At 37.8% G+C, this 24,313-nt stretch overlaps 2 protein-coding genes across 10 annotated transcripts in view; one reads left to right on the top strand and one right to left on the bottom strand.

Annotated features, from left to right (window-relative positions):
- The window catches only part of ALK (ALK receptor tyrosine kinase), a 632,586-nt gene extending 631,218 nt beyond the window's left edge, over positions 1 to 1,368 (top strand). The window contains exon 29 of the mRNA XM_088145791.1: positions 108 to 1,368. Within this exon, the coding sequence (XP_088001917.1) occupies positions 108 to 779 (672 nt within the window). The 3' untranslated portion in view covers positions 780 to 1,368. The remainder of the gene's footprint in view (positions 1 to 107) is intronic.
- An 8,988-nt stretch (positions 1,369 to 10,356) lies between these two features.
- The window catches only part of CLIP4 (CAP-Gly domain containing linker protein family member 4), a 57,983-nt gene continuing 44,026 nt past the window's right edge, over positions 10,357 to 24,313 (bottom strand). For all 9 annotated transcript variants that reach the window (XM_088145765.1, XM_088145770.1, XM_088145786.1 and 6 more), the window contains 4 exons: positions 22,615 to 22,738; positions 15,699 to 15,763; positions 12,642 to 12,714; positions 10,357 to 11,756 (listed from right to left, as the gene is read on the bottom strand). In XM_088145765.1, coding sequence (XP_088001891.1) covers positions 11,435 to 11,756; positions 12,642 to 12,714; positions 15,699 to 15,763; positions 22,615 to 22,738 — 584 coding nt within the window. In that variant the 3' untranslated portion in view covers positions 10,357 to 11,434. The remainder of the gene's footprint in view (positions 11,757 to 12,641; positions 12,715 to 15,698; positions 15,764 to 22,614; positions 22,739 to 24,313) is intronic.

The raw sequence follows: 24,313 nt of genomic DNA, 5'->3' as shown, positions 1-24,313 counted from the left end.
AGAATATACCTGTCTATGAATGAAAAATATATTATTCCACTAGTGTTTTTGAATATCATAAATAAAAGTTAAATATATGTTGAACTACTGTCTCTCATTCTCTATAGGACCCTGATGTCATCAATACGGTTCTGCCTGTGGAGTATGGCCCATGCATTGAAGAAGAAGAAAAGGTTCCTGTGCGTCCTGAAGACCCTGAAGCAATCCCTCCTCTGTTAGTGTTGCCACAGCGAGATAAAAAGGGCGGTGAACAGCTCCTGCCTTCCCCCTCCTCTCTCCCCTTTGCCATTCCAGCAGGAAAAGCTCTCATGAAAGCAGCTGCTGTTGAGCCAATTACCCAGGCTAACATCCAGGCTTCTCTAGAAGGGGGACATGTCAACATGGCGTACACTCAATCAATTCCTGCAACAGAGCTCCACAAAACCCGGGGGTCCAGAAATAAGCCTACCAATCTCTGGAACCCAACATATGGCTCTTGGTTTTCAGAGAAGCCAGTTGTCCAAAAGACTTCTCAGCTGGAGAAAGAGGCAACAGAGCAGGAAGATTCAAGGCATGAAGGCAGCTGTACTTTGGGGCCCAGCATAATGGCTGGAAGGCTGCCAAGCTCTTCCCTTCTTCTAGAACCATCTTCACTGACAGCCAGTGTTAAGGAAGTGCCTCTCTTCAGGCTCCGCCATTTTCCCTGTGGCAATGTTAACTATGGATACCAACAGCAAGGCCTGCCCTTGGAAACCTCAGCCCCACCTCTGTGCCAGCAGTTACGAGGACCCTCACCTTAGGAACCAGTTCAACCAGCCTCTAGTCTTCTTGACTTTCTTCCCATGTGACTCGTGAGCCTTGGCACAAACTTCAGTGTCAACCGTATAGCAAGCACGAGAACAGAACAAAATTCCCTTCTGTTATGTGCCAATCTGCTCTGAAGTGCCATCACCCTTGAAGCTTATTTTTTTTAATCTCTTAAGAAGCTTCAATTTGTCAGAGCTCCTTTCTATACACACCCACACAATCACGCCTATAAACACACATAACTCTGAGACAATAGTCACTATTACAAGCAAGGCCCTGCTCTCAGTTGCATAATATCACTTGCATGGTTGTTTGCTATGCCCTTACCTGCGCACTGCTTCCTCTTAGTTGTTTCTGTGCCATTTCAAGACTCGCTGGCCAAGTGTGTCATGTTTAGGGATTTTCTGTACTGTTTTGGACGTCCTCATGATGTCAGAGAAGGTAGGGAAATGTACTCATGCCAAAGGCAAAGTCAGATAACATGGACTCTGAAAGAGCTCATACTCAAATAGCACAACTACTACCACATGCATGCAAAACTATGGAGACTAGCACCAGAATAGCTAAATGTGTCAGTATCACTCATTTTGTTCCTGAGGTAGAAATTGCAGAAAGTCAAAGAATGTGACCTAATGCAGTGTTGTCCAAACTTGGCCACTTTAAGATGAGTGGACTTCAACTCCCAGAATTCCCCAGCCAGCCATGCTGGCTGGGGAATTCTGGGAGTTGAAGTCCATTCATCTTAAAGTGGCCAAGTTTGGACAACACTGACCTAATGCAATGGTTTACCTTGGCAAGGCAGTGAAAACCCTCTCCCTTCCCCATCCATTGTGACTGTTGGCAACATTTGAGCAGTTAAAACTAACACTTATCTTTCAGCATGTATTCATGTTGTTGATGGATCTGCCAAAATGTGGCAGATGAGGAAAGGATTACCAAGATAGTAAAGGCCAGATTGTACAGCACTGAAACTGTCATTATGTCATTGTCATTATGTCATTGCTGAGGGCAGAGCCTGGCAATCAGTAAAAGAACAGAGTGCTTTGGTATGTACATCTAATTTTTCCAGTGTGTGAAGATACTAATCATTATAATGTGCATAGTAGTTTAGGAACCAAGCCAAAGGCTTTTATGGAACAAGGATTTTGGAGAAAGGGACGTTAGAAAATCCTCACTGCCCAGTTCTCAAAGCTATCTTCACATATACTGATAAAGACAGACTTAAAACAACAATTATATTAAAATTCAGCACATTCTTAGTTTCAACCAGCATACCATAGAGCCACAATCCAACATGTTTCACAGCTTGTGAGAAATAGCCATTCATGTGACTTGAAAAGATTTACTCTTACTTTGTCATAGGTTACCAAAATTGTACTTGCATAATAATACCTACTGGGGGTGCGGGGGGAATGAGAGAGATCGTGATGCCTGTGGTATGAGAATATTGATACAAATGAAAATGTTAGCATTGTTCCAGGCAGGTAGACTAGCACATTGAACTGAAGTTGCTACTCAGTTATGTAACTTTCAACCAACTCTGTAGCTTAAGTGAAAAAAGTAGTATCTTACATGGTCATACTGACCCATCGACCCTTGCATCACTGTAAAGATAAATGGAGGTCAATTTATGCCTCCTGTCTTTGTTTTCAGAGCCTAATATACTTCTTAAACTAAATAACTGCAGCTATAGTTCTGTGCAATTTACATTGCATAAGACCACTGATTTCATTAGGCCTTATATGCAAATGAAGATGAGCGATCTTCCTCAATGAAAGCAAATGTTATCGACTGTCAGCAGATCTTGGCTTGCTGTAATAACAATTAATCAATGGAAATTGCCCTGAATCCTTAATAGTAATTTACACAAATGGAACATTTATTAACCCATCCCATTTACAGAAAACTTGCTCCTGCCAGGAAATAACCAAGAATCTTAAAGTGTAGCTAAAGTGAGGTTGGGTTTCTCTGTGTTCTGAACAACCACCTACTATCATTTTTAAATAGGTAGCCCCACGTTCTGCAGGGAGCTTAAGTTAGTATGTGGGTCCTCTGCTTGACAGTTCTACTTGCACATAGCAGAAGTCACATTCTTTGTGACAGTTGCTCCTTACACTAATAAGACCAGCAATTACCAAAGCAGTCAACAGTTATATTCTGTCCTGTCTTCACAAGAGGGGAGCTGCCAGCCCCCTTAATTGCAAGAGCATGAGAAAATGGACAAGAGTTTTTCACCATAATTGCTTCTACTTGAGAGTCTCATCTGAAAGTAAAGTACTTACAGAATGAGTATGAAGCTTCTCTCCTGCAAGTCTGGGCAAGAAACAGTTAATCCAAGGAACACATCACTCAACGCCAGTAGCATTTATCACAATGAAAGTTAAAGTTGCAACACAAGAATTCTAGCAAGTACCTTACTTTCAAATAAGATGTTTATATATAGGCAATTATGGTGGCAAAACTGTTACCTATTTTCTCATATTCTTATAATAAGCAGCTTGCTGTTTTGTGAAGGTGAGACAGAATGTACCTGCTGATCATTTTGGTAACTGCTAGTCTTATTGCTGTGATTCCTGTATGAATCAGCTCAGGATAATTAAAAGCAGAACTCTGGATTCTGTAAAGTACAGAATACAAGGACTTTCATCAGCTGAAGCAGGCTGTGGTATTGCGCTGACCTTACCAGACTTCATGTCATAGCTTATTCATGCACATTCATGTAGCTGTGTCTGCTGTACCCTTGTTTTGCCTCTTCTATTAGCAAACAACAGCACTGGCCAAGAATTCTGTCTGGCATTTCGTTTGTTCTAGTTTTATTATAACGCAGCATTCATGGAAAGCTTCCACAAATCAGTAGCTACCCTTACTCTCCTGACCAAAGGCCCCCAACAGTGTGGAATTTTGCACCCTTGAAAATCACTGACCTGAGATGTTGTTGCCTAGGATTATTGTATATAATGTAGGCAGCCATAGAAGTTTTCTAAATAAATAAATAAATAAATAAATTTTATCTTAACGCTTGCAAAGCTTACAAATCTCATTATGAACAGAACCGTGGGTCTTTCAACAGCAGTTATTTATAGATTTCATGGTTGTAAAAATTTAGCTTACAAGCCTTTTAGGTATCTAGCACAAGTGCATCATCAAGCATTTGAGTTATGCTGCAGAATAGCATCAAATGCAATGCCAGGACCAGCAAACAGACCACAAATCAAGCTGTAAGACCATCACAAATACATGAGAATGATGCTGATCTATGAAGGAATGTTTTCCCCTAGAGTAACCCCAACCTAGCCAGAAGTCATGTTAGGTAAAATATGGGCCAAAGTGGCAAGGATAGAAAAGAACTGAAGGAATATATCTCCTATCAGCTAAAAGACAAGGCATTAGTTCCAAGGCATTAGTTCTGAAGTAACATGGAAGACATACATTTATGCTTCCTTCCATGAAACTCTTACAGGGAAAAGCAATGAGCAAACCAATGCATGTTGTTGCGGCAGGAGTTAAAATCTTGATTTTCATACACACGCACGCACGGCATAGCACAATAGTTGCAATGCAGCAGAAGAGAACCATCCTCCCCCAATAGTCCCCCAATAATTACAGTTGGGAGAAAAGTATAGAGTCATAGGGGGGAAATGAAGCAGAGGCAGAATCTCTGCAAAACTGGCATCCCAAAACTATTCACACTATGAATAACTAAACTGAGCCATTTCTCCAAATATTCTCCTTCAACATGTGTCTGTGATGACTGCCTCCAAAACTTTGTCAAATTTTTGCCTCAAGTAATAAACTTAATTAAATGGTACTATTAACACCACTGGGAGGCTCCTCCTTTCAAAAATACTTTACATGAGGGGGAATAAAATGAATTACAAAGCACTTACTGATTTACCATAATGCTACCAGTCAACCTCGTAGTTTCCATCCCAATTATTTTTGTTCTTTTACTGGGAGGAAGGCAATTGACCATCATCTTTATTTTCTATGAAAATATGTGAAGCTTGGTCTTTTGTGAAATTCAGATGGAATTGGAGACTGCTTTGCTTTGCAGTATGGCATCTTTAAATATGTGTGTGTGTGTATGTATGTATGTGTGTATACACACACACACACACACACACACACACATATATATATATATATATATATATATATATATATATATATATATAAAAACAGGTGTGCAGCAAACAGTGAGCACCATGAGAAGTCTCCACTGGGCCAGTGGCACCCCAGGTATCACACTAGGAATCCCAATCTTGGACTGTAGCTTCCATTCATTCTGGGGCTCATTAGCTTTGTACAACGTATTAGGACAGCAGGTTAAAAAAAGCTAGATCTAGGTCATATTAGCGAGTAAATGGACTAAGAGAAATAGGAAGTATGCTACTAGATACTACAGTTGCACCCATATTTGTACATCCTATTTTCAGGTCCTGAAATTCAGGAGTATGTCCTTTGTGTGAAAGGAAGTGAAATTCTAACACAGGTCCAAGGGATACTGCAAAAGAAGATGGTAAATTCAAACAGAACATCTTTTTGTCTTAACAGGAAAGTCAACACTGCTGTAGGTGGAAATTTCACATTGCTTCTCTCCTGTGGTATTAGATGCATGAGAAGTCAGATAGTAAGCATATTGCAAAAATAAGCCTGTTTTTTTTGTGAGATGTGCTCTTGAAGTGGACATGCATAGAAGTGCAGCAACACACAAAGGAACACTAACATATTTATTTCCTTTCACTCTAAATCTACAAGGTTTAGGAGAATGTAGTTTTGCTGGGGTCATTTTGCAGTGCACGACAGCTGTTGTACTTTAAGAATTTCCTTTCAGGCATATGTTTCCGTAAGTGAAGCCATTAAGCTATACCAAAACCTTGAGCAAGTACTACCATTTCAAAGGCCTTTTGCAGTTACACCTGGATGTCTCAACCCTCCGGGCCTGTCTATATCAAAGCTTTGTCATTAGGAATGTGATTCATGTTTGTACAGAAGCTTGTGCAACATTATTCATAAACCAAGGGCCTATGCATTTCAGGGATCCTTCTCAAAATCAAATACTAATATATGGTCATTAAGTATTTTCTATTGTATTTGTATTGTAATCAAGTGTAGTGAAGCTAAAGGCATGAAAATAAAATGACTGTAAAGGAAGGCATGTGTTCAATGGTGTATTATCTTCACAACAATTCAAAAATTAGTATTGCTGGAATATGAAACAATAAACTTAGTCAATAAAGAAAAGGCAGGCAATGGTTGAACACCTAACAATAATTATAACAAGGAATGTTAGAATTCTAATAGAAAACTTGCTATTAACTTAAGAAATCCTAACGTGATCAAAACTCTGCAAAAGTCTGATTGAACTAGAATACCAATAATTCAGGCTCTGTTAGCAGAAGTTACAATCTGTGTTGGTTAGAGGGGAGCTATTCACGTAAATGGGATGGGACAGCTGTTCTAACTATACCATAAAAAACCTTGCAGATCTTAGATCTGGTAGTATCACATCACAGTGAATTGGTTTTAAACTAGAAAGTTGTTATTTGGCCTTACTAGAATAATGGACAGATGTAAACCAAACCATTACTATTCTTCCATTACCATGTTATTCCTTGGTGATTATCCATGGCCCTCTTAGTAGATTCCTTTACCTTCTAAGCCGCACCTAAACTTAACATGATTCCAACAGATTGAAGTCACAAAGGCATCATGGGTAATTATTTGAATGATGATTAAAAAAAGAGTAATTCTTCAGGAACATCTGCAAGGGCAAGGGGCGGGGGGAAAGTGAGGTCAATTGTGTTTAGCCAAGCATCACACCAGTGTTTTTTGTTGAGATGTGATCTGTTATATTTTTGACAGTTGCTGAAATGTTCTTGCTCAAGTGCACTTTTATGAAGTATAATCAGTGACCTAAATTACCGAAGTTTTACTACCTTACTTTACAAATATTCTGTTAGGCATCAAAAGTAATTACAATCTAGAAAGCAAAGTTACATTTTTCTAATGCTATTCATTCATTTATACAGTATATTTCCACACAATACCCCAAAGGCAGCTTAGTCTTATAAGTTTCAATCTTACACCTACTTTCAACAATTGTAATTATTGCTGAGTAGACATAGATTAGAATACAGGGTAGAACACCAACATCTAAAGTGGTCCAGTAGTAAGTAGCTTCTACTTGATCCATCTGGGTCAAGTAAAAGCTACTTATGATTAGACAGCTTGGTCTAGTGGTTAAGATGCTGGACTAGGAGCAGGGAAACCTGAGTTTTAATCTGCCTTAGGCATGGAAACTAACTGGGCAACTTTGGGCCATTCACTCTCTCTCAGTCCTAGGAAGTAAAACCACTTCTAAAAGTATTGTCGAGAAAACTCTATGGACATGTCACTGTAGTAGCCAGGAGCCAAGTGTGACTTGAAAACAAACAACCAAACAAAAATTAATAATAATTACCATACATGGCTTCAAGGAGTACTCAAAATTTCCAAGTGATTCCACAAAAATCCAGTTTGGTTCTGAGTATTTTCAATGTAAGGTTCTATTTCTCTGAGATAATATATAAAGTGTGATGATCAAACTGAAATATGGAACCTTCAATCCTGGACTGAACTACCTGGGAGTAAGCCTAATGGAAATCAGTGGGAGTTATTTTGAAACACAAGCACACAAATGGGATTGCATTGTTAGTCTTCCAAAATTCTTACAGTATGGCTTAGCATTTATTCTCAGAAGTGTCATAGTGGCAACATCTAACTTTGTGGTTATGATTCACTCTTTCATTCTTTAGCATGCATTTTATTAATTTAATTTAGCTTCCCAGTACGCTGGCACTGGTTTGATATTAGTTCGCAAATAAGGAACTATACTTAATCTAATTTGGCTCAAACAAGCAATTACAAAAAGTTACCACTTCAGAGTTGAAAGGCTATATAAGGGTAGGGAAAGTAATGTATTATAAAGTCACGGCTTCTGATCTGCCCTGGCACACGTGCAATAATCCTATCTGATGAAACCTGAAAATAGCTACTGCATTCCATTGGGTGTATAGGTAGTCCTCACTTAACAACCTCAATAGCGACTGGAAAATTCATTGTTAAGTGGGGCAGTTGTTAAGCAAGTCGCATCTGATTTTACGACCTTTTTTGCAGTGGTCATTAAGCAAATCACATGGTCATTAAGCAAATCATGCAGTTCCCTGCTGATTTTGTTTGCCAGATGCCAACTGGGAAGGTCGCAAATGGCGATCACGTGACCCCAGGACACTGCAACCGTCAGAAGTGCAAGCTGGTTGCCAAGCACCTGGATCATGATCACATGACTGTGGGGGTGCTATGATGGTTAAAAGTGCGAGGACTGGTTGTAAGTCCCTTTGTTCAGCACTGTTGTAACTTTGAACGCTCACTAAATGGATGGTTGTTAAGTGAGGACTACCTGTACATACCAGGGCTGTTTACATGCTTTGAAAATAATTTGGAAAAAATACTTAGGCTCTGGCACAAGCTCAAGCCTTTTATACTATTCATTAATGCAACTCAACTTTTTCAATGTTCTGCATAAGTCTGAAAAAGAAGTTGCAGCTGCTTCAAGGAATCCATTCATTAAAGTCTGAAGCACTTTTTCCAAATTATTGCCCAAAAGTGGTAATCTCTAGTACAAGGTATGTACACTTGGATAGCAATTATATAAAAGTTTTTGTGTAACAATTTGTCTAAAAAAATATGGAGTGCAATCCTATACTAAACTGGGAATGTTACACTAAACTCAGCAGGGTTGGGGGGGGGGTTGTTATGTACACAATTGCACTCAATATTCAGTGAAACTGAATAATGTGATTGAAGCAAACTATTATTACAGTCACCAGAATAATGATAATTTTTGAGGGATATAAACTTAGCAAAATACAGTGATAATGTGTGAATACTGCAAAGATATACAAAACTGTTGCACCCAGAAGTATCAATACATTTTTACTCTTTAATTATATTAAGTATTTCCCTGGAAGCTTCATTAGTCAAAGATGAGGAGAGTGAAAGAGAAATACAAGCCAACAGATACAGTACACAAGGAATGTATAAACATTTTTATGTTCAACATCAACACATCCATGGATCACATTAAAATCTTAACAGGGTTTCTCATTTTGGGGGCTCAATGACAAAATGTAGAATTTCAAGAGAATGTTTTGAACAATATTATAAAACAGATAAAACAGTGGGAGTAGCCAATGAAAAGAGACTTTACCTGAAGGCAAACGAAGCCCTGCACTATGTTGGATCTCTGTGGAGCCCAAAGGCACTGTTGGAAATACAGATAATGTATGAGGCTGGTACTTTGTAGCATGCTAGATTGCCATTTATTGTGCTTGATTAAAAGAATCTTTAAAATCAAGTGGGATAAATTGCCTAGTGAGCACCAAGAAACATATCGGTGACTACAATGTTGCTCTTGAGCACTATGTTGGGATTCCAGGTTGTATAGACATGAAAGGAAATTTAAAACATCTGCTTTATTATGTGTTACTGCTGGTGGTACCTCTTTTGGAATCATAAGGCAGCTACTTCTTTTTCTAGGCTTTGTGATGCTTAACACAGTAAGCTGTTTCATACACAAGTACATGCACAACTCTTTGGAAACAGCTTCATGAGCCTAGAAATTGATACAGCTGATTAGAAGGGAGGTGCTTTGCATACACTCCCGTGCACACTAAACGCTTCTTTCAAAGGATTTGCACAGCCATGCTTAGTAATAGCTCCTTCTTCTTAAAAGCAATGAGCATCAAATTCAGACTTCTATCCACAGAAACCTAATGATGAAATAAAATGTAACTATTAAGAAAGCAAATGTTGGACCAGGAAATATCAAGCATCAAGGTGCAACATTATCCTTAAATTCATCAACAATTTTTAGATGATCATACAACTAAAAATAAGCTTATAGCCATAATGTATAACCATTCCCCTTAGTCAATAACTATTCATTAATTAGAGAGTAATACTGTAGCTATTTCATGAGAAATATAGATCAGGAAAATTTCTTCTAGTGAAGCTGAAAATATCACAAACGTTTTATATAGATTAAATAATAGTCTTTAAAAAACCCCTTAATGTTGCTTTAAATTGTTGCAGTTTTAAGTGCAGTTTGATAAGATGCTTCATTTTCAAGAATTAAACCATTTTCTGGTTTCTTTGGCTTTTCATTAATATATTATGCATAATATATATTAAACTATTTCAAACAATTGTAGGGTAAGTGTTTTTCCTATTAATATCAAATATTATTTTGTGGTTAATTATTTAAAGCAAAAGCATGTTGGAGTGAAATCATCCAATGCTTTAAACATGTTCTACATTTCTTTTAAAAGCATACCAAAACACACAGTGTTGTGACCACTTCTTTCTAATACAAAAATGTCTATAATGATATTTTTTGCTAAATGTATTTTGGAATGCAGCAGCAAACTATAGATTGCACATCATTTTCTTGCATCCAAGTTGTATCTGTTGGCCTGTGGGCTAAGTAGTCAACTGCCATACAGCTGAACTCTCTGCTGGCTTGATGTATTGGCTGTGAAACAGCCTAGCGCCTGTGGTAGACGAGGAAAAACTTGCAAATACAGCAATACATTCACAGACTTTCTGCAATTTCTGTTTCCAAAAGGCAACCATGATCAAATAATTCTGGGGTGTTGAAGATAAGAATGCTGTCACTCACCAAAAGTGACTTCTTTCCCACCTGCCATGGCAGGATGGTGCACATCTTCTGAAGCAGGAAGGGTTGTACATCCAAGCACACATGATTTCTGCAGGACCTTCACCTTTTTTGATCACCCTAGCTACTGTCTGGAGAGCTTTGCTGCAGAGGTTGGGACACATATAAATGGTGCAATGCTACAGGCTACAGCCTCAACCTATCAAATGGTTTCTCCAAAGGATCAGAGAAAAGACCTTGAGAGAGGGGAAATAAAAGTGCATACTAAATGTCCCAAAAGGCTTTTTGAAAGTGCTTCTGGCATAATTTCTTTAAGCATGCATACACATGCATGCATACACACAGAGAGAGTTTAAAAGTGCTTTTGCTGGAAACCTGAAAATAAATAAATTACATATACATATACATGTATATATTTGTAGCTTCTATGTAGTGTCAAAAAAGCAAATTCCTCTTTTCAGGCTTTTTTCAACTGATCATTTTGTGCTTTCAGGGAACTGTTTAAAGTTAACAGCTTCCCAGAGTTCTTTCACTGTTGCTTTTCTATCTCATTGTTTTTTCTAGAGAAAGCAGTTTAACAAGCCATCTTGATGCATTATAGCTTCACTCAAATACAGGATGAAAAGCTCATTTTGAAGGGACAAAGTTGTCAAAATGGAGCTAATTCGAATAATGATTATTATTGGAGTAACAGAGCAGCTCAAATCCAAGATGTTTCTAACACAAGAAGTGTTCAAGCAGGAACTGTTTTATAGCAAAAGCTACTAAGAACTAATTCTTCAGTCACTGCACACTTCCAAGCTGTGTACATCTTAGAGGTGGGAAGCTTTAGGACATTAGGTAAGATAGGGCTCCATGCAGGTAAAAGTCAGGTTTCCCTCACACATTTTTATTTGTTAGACCCTCATCTCAGGACTGGAACAATTTTCTTCAACAAATGTCATCAACAAGTTTCATTCCATTAATCCCACGATAAGTTACTCGACTTGGACGCACCAAGACTCCATACTTTGGCTTGCAAGTGAAATATCGCTTGTCACCCACAGAGCCATCATTCTTGCCCTTGGCACTCCGAAGTTCTAGGCCAAGCCAAATGCCTGGAGCAAAATCGGTGGGCCCGATGTAGCGAATTGTGCCCATCTCACTGGAGCTGGTCAGGAGGACCTGAGAGCCTTCACGCAATTTCACTGGGCCTTCTGTGCTTGCAGCAGTAGTATTGCTCCAACTACGTCGCAAAGAAGAATTTTTTGATCTAGGCAGAGAAAAAGAGACAACAGCTTTAATTGCCTTTTGAAAATAAAATAAAGTAAAATCAAAAATACAATAATGCACAGCAATATGGAATCAGCCTCCAAAGTATTAAGTTAAACCCAAGGACCTCTTTATACTAACTGATTCTAATCCAATTTCCAAAGCAAAATAGGTAATCAACTGGCTTACACTTTGATCAGTTTACTCTATTTCTATTCTGTCATTGTTAAACAAGGAGGAAAGCTTTTAAATCCTCTTCTTCATTCACTTTAAGCTGAAAGTAAAGAAGATGTAAGCAAATGTAACCCTTTCCTCTCAATGCCCATATTAGCTTTGTCAAGATGCTATGTAAGAGGAAAAAATTAAATTCCTCCCCTGTTGTCCCAAGTTTGTCCCTTGACAAATATGTTCACCATATTTTAAAAACAAGTAGGTTAAAATCAAGTAAATATTTAATGTTACTTCCAGTGTGGTCTAAGCAAGGCTCCAATAAAAAGCAGCAGGAACTATGGAGGATGGGAGAGGCAATATTTTAAAAAATGTTGGCCATTTTGTTCTGGCATGAGCTGGCAAGAACACAGACAATGATTTTTAGTATAGTCCTGTTTTTTTACCATCTTGAGTTATTCACTTCAAAACAGACTACCAGGTTTTTTTAACAACTCAACCACTGCAGCATGAAAATTCACAGACGTGCAGAACATCATTAGTATTGTTTTTCTTACAGACATTCAGAAATAGAGATGGAATTTGCATACATATATCAAAATGATTCCTTAATCATGAAGATTCATGCCTCCACAAACAAAAGGGGATTTTGATTCTTCTAATCTCAGAAAATTAGGAATATACAAATTCTGTTCTTTTTTTTTGTAAAGTCACTTACTTGACAAAGGAATTTCTCCTATTTATCTCTTTTTGTGAAGCTGCAGAGGTTGTACTGAAGCTTCGCTGGAAACCTGAACAGAAAAAGCAGAATAAGCTTTTAATTTAACATGCAGGACATTTCTATGGTTGTCTTGTCACTATGACCCTTCAGCTATTTTGGACTTTGAAGTGGTAATGGTGAGGGACTTTAATCACCCTAGCATCTTTTGGGAGACAAACTATGCCAAGCAGGGTCCTTCTGGGAAATTTCTAATGTGTTGTTGACAATTTTCTCCTTCAGGGGATGGAGATAGGTCCAAGACGATCAACTGTCCTTGACTTGATACTACCCAATTGAGAAAACTTAGTCAAGGAAGATGAAGGAGGAGAAACGTTAAGGGAAAATAATAAGACAATGCTAAAGTTATTAATTTTAAAGGAAACTAGAGAAAATTCAATCCATTTTATCTTATGTTTTAATCAACTTTGAGTAGCAATAAATAACATGCAATGGCAGGAGAAGCTTAGCAGGAAAACATGGTGTCGGTAGGAATTCCTGAAAAAGGAGATAAGAAAAACATGATTTCCAACAACAATAATGGGAAAAAATGGAGGTCAGCAGAAAAAGCCGGTAAGGAAGGCTACACGAAAAGCCAAATGAAGATCTGTAAACAAAGAAAGGCACATACTGGGGACAGAGAGCAGGATGGGGCACAAGAAGACAACTGATAAGTAGCTGTAGCAGTAGACAAGACATCAGCAAAGCTAAAGCTCAGAATATACTGAGGCTGGCAAAAGATGCTAAAGCAATGACAGTGGTTTATTTAGATAAGCTCAAAATAAAAGGAAAAAAATAGTATACTAACTGCTTGATAAAGACAGCAAAATGCTAACAGATAGCAAAGGAAAGCTACTCAGCATCTTTTTTATCATTCTACAGGGATGAAGGTTAGGAGTGAAGTTTGAACATGACAGAAACATGGGCAGGGAATATCTATTTCCTATGAATATGTTTAAATCTCCAGATCCATTATATCCTCTAGGGTACTGAAGGAACTGACTGCCAGCGTGGCCAAACCTTTATCTGTAAGTAATACTGGAGAACTGGTAGTTCTAGATAACTAGAACAGAACCAAATCTCTATCTAAAAAAAGGAGGAAAAAAGAGGATCCAGGGAACTACAGACTGGCCAGTCTGACACTGATACTGGGAAGGAGACAAAGCAAATCATGAAGACTTGCATCTTGAAAACAATGCACTAAGTACCAGAAGTTAGCATGGATTTGTCAAGAACAAGTCTGTACAGACTATCATCTCATATTTTGATGTGGTTACTTCCTTAGTACTTTGTAATTATATAGATGTAATTTCAGCAAAGGTTTTAATAAAATACCCCCATGATATTTTGATTGACAAGCTAGTAAACTGTGTGCTGGTTGGCATAACAATTACATGACAACACAGTTGGCTCAAAAGTGTACTTATCAATGAATCCTCATCAACCAGAGCAAAGTATCAAATGAGGAGCCCCACAAACTGAAAAGAGCTATCAAGTTCCACTATGTTCTGACTTCACCTCAAGCACTCTGTCTAATTCTGGGCGCCGCTAAGAAGGATTCAGAGAAACATTCAGAGAAGAGCGATGAAGATGATATGGGGATAGAAATTAAGAAACTAGGTTAACTAACTTAATCCTGAGAAGAGTGAAGCAGGATATGATAGCATTCTTGAAACAGTTGAAAAGATGTCAAACAAAATAATTATTCTCCATCCAGGTTCCAAGTATAAGACATGGATTCATGAATTTGAGTTACAAGAAGGTAGATTCCAATTCAATGCTAGGGGAAAAATGAGAGCAATTCAACAGTAGAACCAATTTCCAGAGGTGAACTCTCATTCGCTCAATGTATTAAAATGAAGACTAGACAGCCATCTTTCAAGAATGATTCAATTTGCATTTCTGTATTAAGTTGGGTATTGGTTTTGAGAGCGTGAATGGCCCCTTCCAACTCCAGTTCTATTATTCCAACATTCCCAGCCACTATGCCTAACAACCACCCTAGTAAAAGAGGGTATTTTTGAAGATATTGGTATATGCACATTTAAAAACACAGCACAAAAAACCCTAAAAATAATTAATTTCTAATTTGCTATCCCCGGTGATTCAGTCCTTTATTGAAAATATAACTGTTTTTGTAACGTGAAGCTTTAAACTTAATCTTTTAACTGCCCTACTTAAAGTAATGGACACTGTTGGACTTGATTTTCAATACAGGTAGTCCTCACTTAATGACCACAATGGGGGATGGAAAATTGGTTAAGCAGGGCAGTCATTACGTGAGTTACCACACGACCAAACCCGATTTTATGATAATTTTTACAACAGTCGTTAAGTGAATCACTGCGGCCGTTAAACAAATCCAGCTTCTCCAATGAACATTTTTGCCAGAATACATGTAATAACCACGTGATTCACTTAATGACCGTGATGATTTGCTTAATGGCTGCAGCGATTCACTTAATGACCATCATAAAAAAGGTTGCAAATCACAATCATGTGACCGCAGGGAGTGTGATGATTTGTGACAGTCATAAGTGCAAGTACAGGTTGTAAAGCACTTTTTCTGAGGCCACCATAATGTTGAACCATCATTAAACAAACAGTTGTTAAGAGAGGATTGCCTGTAGATTCATCAGAATTAGAATACTAATATTAATCCCACATTTTGGATTTTATAAACAAATTGTATGTAAGATTAGGTATACATTTAATATGCAAGGTTTTAACTACATTTCACAGAGAAATGTCATCTACAGATTTCTGGAATCTAGGAATGTAATCTATAGATCTCGAGAATCTCATAAAAAAACCCACTCTTCTTAAAAGATTATATTTAAAACAGGAAATGCTTTTTAAAAAAATAAAGTTCCAGGTTTTTTAAAAATTAAAAAAAAGAAAGAAAGAAAACCCTCCTGCCTTCCCAATTCATTCTTACTTTACATCATCTACAGCAAATTTCTGCAATTTGCATAGGTAATAGAAAACAAGAAAATGAGATCCATATTCTATTCTTACCAGAGAAAGAATGATTCATTTTACTTGATGAAACATCGGTGAGAGATTCTAGTGATCCTGTTAGTCTGCAAATGAAATCATGTATTTGTCATTCAAGATAACAAAAAAAGCAAAAAAAAAAGGAGCAGTGTAATTATTCCTTTACTCTAGCACTGGTAAGGATGGAATTTTCTGAAATCAAAATGCAATCTTCCCCAAACTAGTGTCCTCCAGATGGATTGGACCTATAGTACTCATATTCCTGAAATCAAGATCCTTTCATCCAACATAATCAAGAATGAAGTGCTGGGGCATCACTGCAGAAAAACTGGTAATGGAAGGCCCAACTGGAAATGGGTCTTTAGAACATATAAATATACTTTCCCCCATGATTCACACTGTCCCCATTATTCACATTCTCCAGGTACAAGAGGGACAGAATAAATATCTATTAAAGTTCCCTAAATGAGTAAGGCATTTCAGGGATCAAATACTCTGCAGCAGCATATCCAGCCACAAAATATGTATCCTGTAGATCAGCTTTTAGGAGTCCTACAGCAGAATCCTGTTTTTCACTTCTTGTAGTTCAGTTGCCATTAATCCCTAAACAGCAATCATTGCGAGGAGATCCACATTCCAAGATGTGCAAAATACATAATTTTGATACAGATTTCTGACACTAGTGGAAGATTTCCATGGTTCCCAACCCAACTTCTTGTCTTGCTAGGAGCCAACACAGACTTTTTAATTGGCATTTCTACCTTTGTTCCCTCTTTTCTCTGTAAAGGTAGAATCTATTGCTTTCTGCTAAATCCATGTCACTCTTTTATGCCATCTATCTCAGTTTTAATCTCAGTTTTCCACTGCAAGTTCTCCAAGATACTCAACTTAACCCTGTTTTAGCCACAGCCTGTGCACTCTTTATTTGCCACTATTTCCTCTTATTTTTTCCTACCATGGTATTTTCTCTTCTACTCTCTATGCCATCTCAAAGTCCCTCTCATTTACCAACACCGAATACTTTCTGGTACCAATTAACATAATGTTATTGTTTTGTAAGCGTGGGATAAGTTCTCCAATATCATGGACTAGCTCACCACACAAAGTGATCCCATGTGGGTTGTCACCACATTACCACAAATTGCTACCAAGGTGCCCTTAGATTTTATCTCCTGTTTGCTAGGGTACATCATTATATACAGTCAGGACCAGAAATATTGGAACAAGGATAACTGTTTTGGCATTTTGCCTCTGTACACCACCACATTGAAGTTGAAAGGAAACACATCCAAATGGGAGAGAAGTCAGGACTTTCAACTGTAATTCAAGAGGTTTGATAAAGTGGAGCACTAACCATTCAGGAAGTACAGCCAAAGGCATACACACACACCCATCGTTGGTGGCTCATAAGTAATGGAACAAATGGCTGACAAGCAGCTGCATGGCCAGGTATGGCCTGTTTCCTGGGTACCCCATGACCAATCAAGCAGATAAAAGGCCTGGAGGTGGTTCTGAGTGTTACATTTGCATTTGGTAACTGTTCACTGGAACTCTCAACATGAGGTCCAAAGAAGTGTCCATGTGAGTGAAGGAGGCCATCATTAGGCTGAGAAAACAAAATAAACCCATCAGAGAGATAGCAAAAACATTGGGAGTGGCCGATACAACAGTTCGGAACATCCTGAAAAAGAATTAACTGGCAAGCTCAGCAACAGCAAAAGGCCTGGAAGACCACGGAAGACAACTAAAGTGGATGACCACAGAATTCTGCTCATGGTGAAGAGGAACCCTTTCACAACATCTAGCCAGGTCAAGAACGCTCTTGAGGAGGTAGGCATGTCATTGTCAACATCTACAGTCAAGAGACAGCTTTATGAATGTAAATACAGAGGCTTCACAACAACGCGCAAACCACTGGTAACGCTCAAGAACAGAAAGGCCAGATTAGACTTTGTCAGCAAACACCTAAAAAAGCCTGCCCGGTTCTGGAATAAGATTCTTTGGACTGATGAAACCAAGATTAACTTGCACCAGAAAGATGGGAAGAGAAAAGTATGGAGAAGGAAAGGAACAGCTCATGATCCAAAGCATATTACATTATCTGTCAAACATGGTAGAGGCAGTGTTATGGTATGGGCATGTATGGCTGCCAATGGAACTGGGTCACTGGTGTTTATTTTTGACCTGACTGCTGATAGAAGCAGCAGGATGAATTCTGAAGTGTATAGGGCTAAATGCTGCCAAACTGATAGGATGTTGCTTCATATTGCAGATGGATAATGACCCAAAACATACCGCAAAAGCTACCCAAGACTTTCTTAAGGCAAAGAAGTGGGATGTTTTTCAATGGCCAAGTCAGTCACCTGATCTCAACCCAATACAGCATGGTTTTCACTTACTGAAGACAAGACTGAAGGCAGAAAGACTCACAAACAAGCAGCAGCTGAAGGCAGCTGCAGTAAAGGCTTGGCAAAGCATCTCGAGAGAGGAAACTCAGCATCTGGTCATGTCCATGGGTTCCAGACTCCAGGCACTCATTGACTTAAAAGGATTTTCATCCAGGTATTAAAAGCAATCCTTATGTTTGTAATGTTGTTGGTTTGTTCCATTACTTATGAGCCACCAATGAATGGGGGGGGGGGTGTATGCCACTGGCTGTACTTCCTGAATGGTTAGTGCTCCACTGTTGTCAAACCCCTTGAATTACAGCTGAAAGTCCTGACTTTGCTCCCATCTGGATGTGTTTCCTTTCAACTTCAATGTGGTGGTGTACAGAGGCCAAATGCCAAAACAGTTATCCTTGTTCCGATATTTCTGGTCCTGACTGTAGTTTAATAGTAATCTCGCAAAACTGGTGTTTAAGTGCCATCAAATCAGTGTCAACTCATAATGACCACATAGACTTGTCCCCAACATGGCCCCTTAAGCCTCCCAATGTGTACCCATCATCTTGGTAATCAAGTCCATTCACCTTGCTGCTTCTCTTTCCTTCCATCTTTTCCGGCAAAATGGACTTCTCAAGGGAGCTGGGTATTCACATATATGCAAAATATGATAATTTGAGCCTAGTCATGTGGGACTCAAGTGAGAACTCTGGGTTGATTTGTTCCATATTCCATTTTTTTTCCCTTGGCTAACCATGGCATTTTCAACAATCTTCTCCAATACCAACATCTGAAAGCATTAATACTCTTTCCATCCTACACATTCAACTTTCACATCCACAGAGTGTGTCACAGGAAAAACCATTGCCTGCACAATTCTGATCTTTGTAAGTGTAGACACATCATGGCATCTGAATTATCTTTTCCAAGGCCCTTACTGCTACTACCCTACCAAGTGCTAATCTGTGGCATATTTCATAGAATCACAGAATCATATGGTTGGAAGGGACCTTAGAGGTCTTCTAGTCCAACCCCCTGCCCAAGGCAGGAGTCCTCATACCCCCATACCATATTTCTTGAGTGTGTTTCCTTTACAATTGATGGTTGATCCTAAACAGCAGAAGTTATCTATCACTTCAATCTCTTGTAAATTGTAGGACTGGCTGTCATTAGTTTGGTCTTCTTTACCTTAGTCCCACTTTTTACACTGCACACCTTGACTTTCATTATTAGAGCTTCCAAATTATATATATTTTCAGTTATCAGAATAGTATCATCAGCACAGTGCAAATTATTCTTTCTCCAGCTTAAAACCACACTCATCATCTTCCAATCCAGGTTCCCTCTATCTATATTCAGCATGCAAGTTAAATAAATAAGGAGAGAGTATACAGCTTATCCTTTACTGACCTGGAGCCAGTCTATTTTTTGACTTCCTGTCTTGTCAGTAGGCTTCACATGAGGATAATTAGATGGTCTGGGACTCCATTCTCCTAAAGACATTCCACAGCTTGACATGGTTGACACAATCAAAGTCTTTTCTATAGTCAATGTAGCACATATTGACTTGTTTGGTATTCTTTGGCTTCCTCAGATATCCAACATGCATCAGCAATAACTCTTGTACCTCAGCTTTTTCTAAAACTAGCTTGAACATCTGGCATTACCCTTTCCAGGTAAGGATCTAATCTATCTTGGATGATCCTAAACTTTATTTTGCTGGCATGTAAAATTAAGGATATTGTACAATAGTTTGCACACACTGTTAAGCCTTCCTTCTTTGGTATTGGTATATAGACTGACCTCTTCCAATCTGTTGGCCACTGTGTCATTCTTCAGATTTGCTGGCATAGTTTGGTTATAATTTTTACTAATTCTTTTTCTGTTGCTTGCCATATTTAATAGTTAATCCATCAATTAAGTTTCTTCCCAACAGCTTTTGTCTTTCTTGGCTTTGTCTTCTTGTCTCCTGGCAAGTTCCACCATTTGTTATGACAACTACTTTGTTTTCTTCTGTTTCTTCATCTTGGGCAGTCTATTTTCACATTCATTTTTAACCACTTCTTTCAGTTCATTCCACAGTTCCTCTGGTTCTCTATTAATGAAGTTCAGAGCTTCAAAGCGATTCCTGGTGTTTTCCTTGAAAATGAGGGATAGATGCTCAAGATCATATCATGAAACTGGCTGGCTCGTTTTTTCACTTTAGATTACTTGTAACTTGCAGATGAGCAGTTCATTACCTGTTCCACAGTCAGCCTCTGGCCATGTCTTTGCGGTTTTAACTGAACTCTTCCATCTCCTTGTACCAATAATATAGTAAATTTGATTTCTATGTGTTCTGTCTGGTGATGTCCAATATAGATAGGTGTTGTTTTGGTTGTTTAAAGACTGTGCTAGCAATGAAAAAATTAAATTGGCTGAAACTGATAAGTCATTCTCCTGCTTCATTTGCTTCCAAGGCCATACAGTCCAACTACATTTACTTCCTTACTCTTTTCAACTTTGGCCTTCCAATCATAAGCATCACGTCTTGCTTTCAGGTTCTGTCAATTTCAGACTGAATTTGACCATAAAATTTATCAACCTCTTCTTCTGCATCAGTGGGTAGAACATAATAATTGTCATACTAAAGGGTTGTCTTCAAAGTCTTAATTGATATTATTTGGTCACTGACTGCATTGTATTCAAGGACTATCTCTGTTATATCCCTTCTGACCATGAAAGTAACACCGTTCCTTGTTTTTCACGTATAGTGTCAGCTTTGCAAGGTAGACGAGACAGGAAACATGGCCAGATGAGCTAATTCTACTTTATTTTAAGGTTACATTAACAGAATCTTGTAAGTCTGAAAGTATATCTCTCCCCTCATCCCATTTACAGCCCAAGAAACTAGGGAGGGTCTCTTCTGAGCCTCTTGCTCCACTTACATTCCTGTTGGGAGCTAAGTTGCCTTTTATCCGACCATTCCTTTAACTGCATCTCTTCACCCAGTCTCCCAAGGTCATTCCCACATACCATTACAAGTAGTAAAGAATATGATCTTCTGACTGAAAGCAGCCAATTCCTGTCCATGTCAGTCCACTAATGCCTAAGATCTCTATGTGTAGTCAATTTATTTCACCTTTCAGTGTTGAGTTCTCCTATGTTCTTGTTTCTTATATCCCATGTTTCCACCATAATTTTGTCTTTGTAGCTTTGGATTTTCTTTCCCTTCATGCTAACTAGATGTTATGAAGGCTTTAATCTAGCCACATCATAAACACCAATAATACTCTGGAAGATCCTCAGTTCTTCCTCAGTTGCATGTTGAGTACCATCTGACTAAAGAGGCCCATCATCTGGCACTATATCATCAATCTCTTAATCTTGTCTATCTATGTGGTTTTATTAGTATAACACAGGGTAGTTTACTGCCTTCTCCCATGCAGCATGAAATTATGCTTTTGCCATTGTCACTAAAGTGATCATTTGCCTCCACATCTTCCTATATTGCTGCTGTCTGCTATAGGTGCCTGTTTGCTGTAGTTGGGTAGCTGGGATGACCTTCACGCCTCAGCTGACTCTGGTGGGATATATACTTTTGGAATACACTCCTGCATTCTTTGCTCATTTCTCCCAGCAACATCTCCTCCATCCTGTACGGCAACTTAGCAAGACTTAAACGTTAGCCAACTTAGTAAAAAAAACATGTATCATTTTGTTTTGAATTTTTAAAATTGTCCTTAAGAGTTTATATACCCTAATATACTGTTGTACATTATTTTGGGGGGCCAAGGGCCAACTTAGCTTCTCAGTGACATACCAGAGTTTGCACTCCAAAGAGTACATAGAGCAGGACTAGGACAAAATATATCTGATTTAATGTAAAGGACATTATGTTTTAATTTAGTAATTGTAATTAACATGGTTAGACCCTTTGTAATCAATAATTTCCATTTCTGTCATTTTAAATATTAAAATTCAGTAGCAATTTTTGGAGAACTCCAGGCTCATATCCAAAGCTTTCAGGGTAACAAAGGAAATCACTGTTTTACTGTAGATAATTAAGAGTTGTTCTTAAACAAAAGAAATTATTTACTTAACTATTTCTCTTTAGAAATACAAAACATCTACCTAGCTCAGAATTATCTAAACACACTGGGTACGGTTTTAGACTGCGGACTTTTCTCAGTCTTACCTGCAAATGTCATAGACTAAACCCAGAAATTTTTGCATGTGTTCTACCACTGAGCTAAATTCTACTTTGTACTACTAGAAGTGAAATGAAGATTTTAGAAATCTTTCTTTCAATTAGTAGATGCCATATACTGATATCAGATGCAACTGCTTTCGTTTTTAAAGAAGCTCAAAATACAACTCAACTTTACTGATTACCTCACATTAGCTTTGAAGACTTACTAGTTTCTTTGGCCAAGCTTATATCAGAACAAGCATGATCTAATTTTGGCAAGAGTGATACTGACCCATGCTTCCCCCCAACTGGAAAAAAATTCTGAATGAAAGTAATACAATGAAAAATGTTTGGTGCTGAAATCATAGACTATGATACTTACTTCTTCACTCTAGATGGTGGTGCAAAAACACCATATCTGGGGAGGCATCTGAAGTACTGTATGCCTGCAACTGACCCATCATTTTTGCCATGAGGTTTATCCAGTTCTATACCACACCAAAGCCCTACAACAAGAAATACATTATTTCAAATGGAATATTATTGTTCATTAAAAAGAAAGTGTTCCATTTGAAAAGAAATGCTCCTAGCACTTTGAATCTGCAGAACCAAAGGAAGGGGAAGGCTGTTTCAAAAAAATAAATCAACTTCAATAAACTACTAAGATAACAGTGTTCTCTCCAAATTTGTTTCAACTTGTATTTTAGCATTTAACTTCACTGCTACATACAAAGAAGCTGTTGGAACAAGGAGAGGAAAGTGGGATGTCAGTTGCTAAATACTGCAATTCAATGTAGGGAAGAACAATAAAGCTTTAAAATCACAGAGTTTTCAATTTAGAGGAATAATCAATGTTTCAGAGGCAACAGTGACAGATCTGCAAGTTTATCAGAAACTATGCAATTAAATAAGTTTTAGGATACTGTATTTTAAATTATCTCAGCTCAAGTGAGAGACTACAGAAAGACTATAGACTCTTGAAAAAAGAGCAGACATGCTCAATTATTGCTGCTGACTAGCAACTTAACTTTTTTAGTACATCCCTTTTGTAAGAATTAGGGCACTCATTTTTTCTATTAATTCTTCCAACATGCAACCAATCAGGTAGAGTAGATAAGACTATCTATTCTATCTATCCTTTTCCATATGTTCTTTCATCTGTTAAAAAAAGCTGTGGTCCATTTATTTATTTATTCATTTCTACCTCACCATAATCAAATAGGAGCTTACATAGAATATAAAACAAGTTAAAACATCCAAGATCTAATTAAAATCCTAAGAGGGGCCATCCAAACAACATAAATAAGAGATAACAATAAACAGCTAACCAAGCTAAAAGTATGTCAGAGCTCCAGATGACAAAACCTTTTAGGTATCAACCAGGTAAAAGCACTATGGTATCATGACTAAGCATTTTAACTTAATATTTTTTCAAAATAAATCTTTTCAAAATAAAATAAGCAGGGGGCTAAATGTTCTACTCCATAACTATCTATAAAGCCAGTAATTTACACTCAACTACACTCAAATTAAAATTATTTAACTTACTAGACAAAATGTCTTTATAAGGTGCCTGCCACTACAATACTGTATACTAGGCCCCTTGTGCTTGTACATAGTTTGGCCGATAGGATATTCATCATACCTTTTTTTTCAAGGGGGGAGGGTCTTCAATAAGGCCAGTTATTCATATTTTAGAAATACCCAGATTAAATTGCTTCAATGTACAAGGGCTGTTTTTGAAAACTATTTTGAAGATTAGAAAATTGCTTCACTGTATCTTTATTGTGTCTCATTCTGGTATATTTTTGGACACAATTTAAATGCTAAGTTCGAGAAATTCCTTCATCATTTCAAACAGGAAAAAAAAAGTTGACTCTACACTGGTGCATTTGTTGCAGAACATTTTCTTCAGAAATTATCAATTAATACTATACTGAGTTTTAGGCAGTAGCTTACTTTATGTTAAAGATTAAACTACTTGTTACTATTGCTATTTAGGGTAATTGCTATGGGTTTTTATTATAAATCTATTCATTATTTTATTAACTGCACAATATTTAATCAATATTCTATGTTGT

This window comes from Python bivittatus, unplaced genomic scaffold, assembly GCF_059951505.1.
Source record: "Python bivittatus isolate LINGU-HERP-01145 unplaced genomic scaffold, Pbiv_v1 ctg000020_np1212, whole genome shotgun sequence".
Classification (NCBI taxonomy): Eukaryota; Metazoa; Chordata; class Lepidosauria; order Squamata; family Pythonidae; genus Python; species Python bivittatus.
Note: the sequence above shows the minus strand (reverse complement) of the source record. Positions and strands in the feature narration are given on the sequence as shown.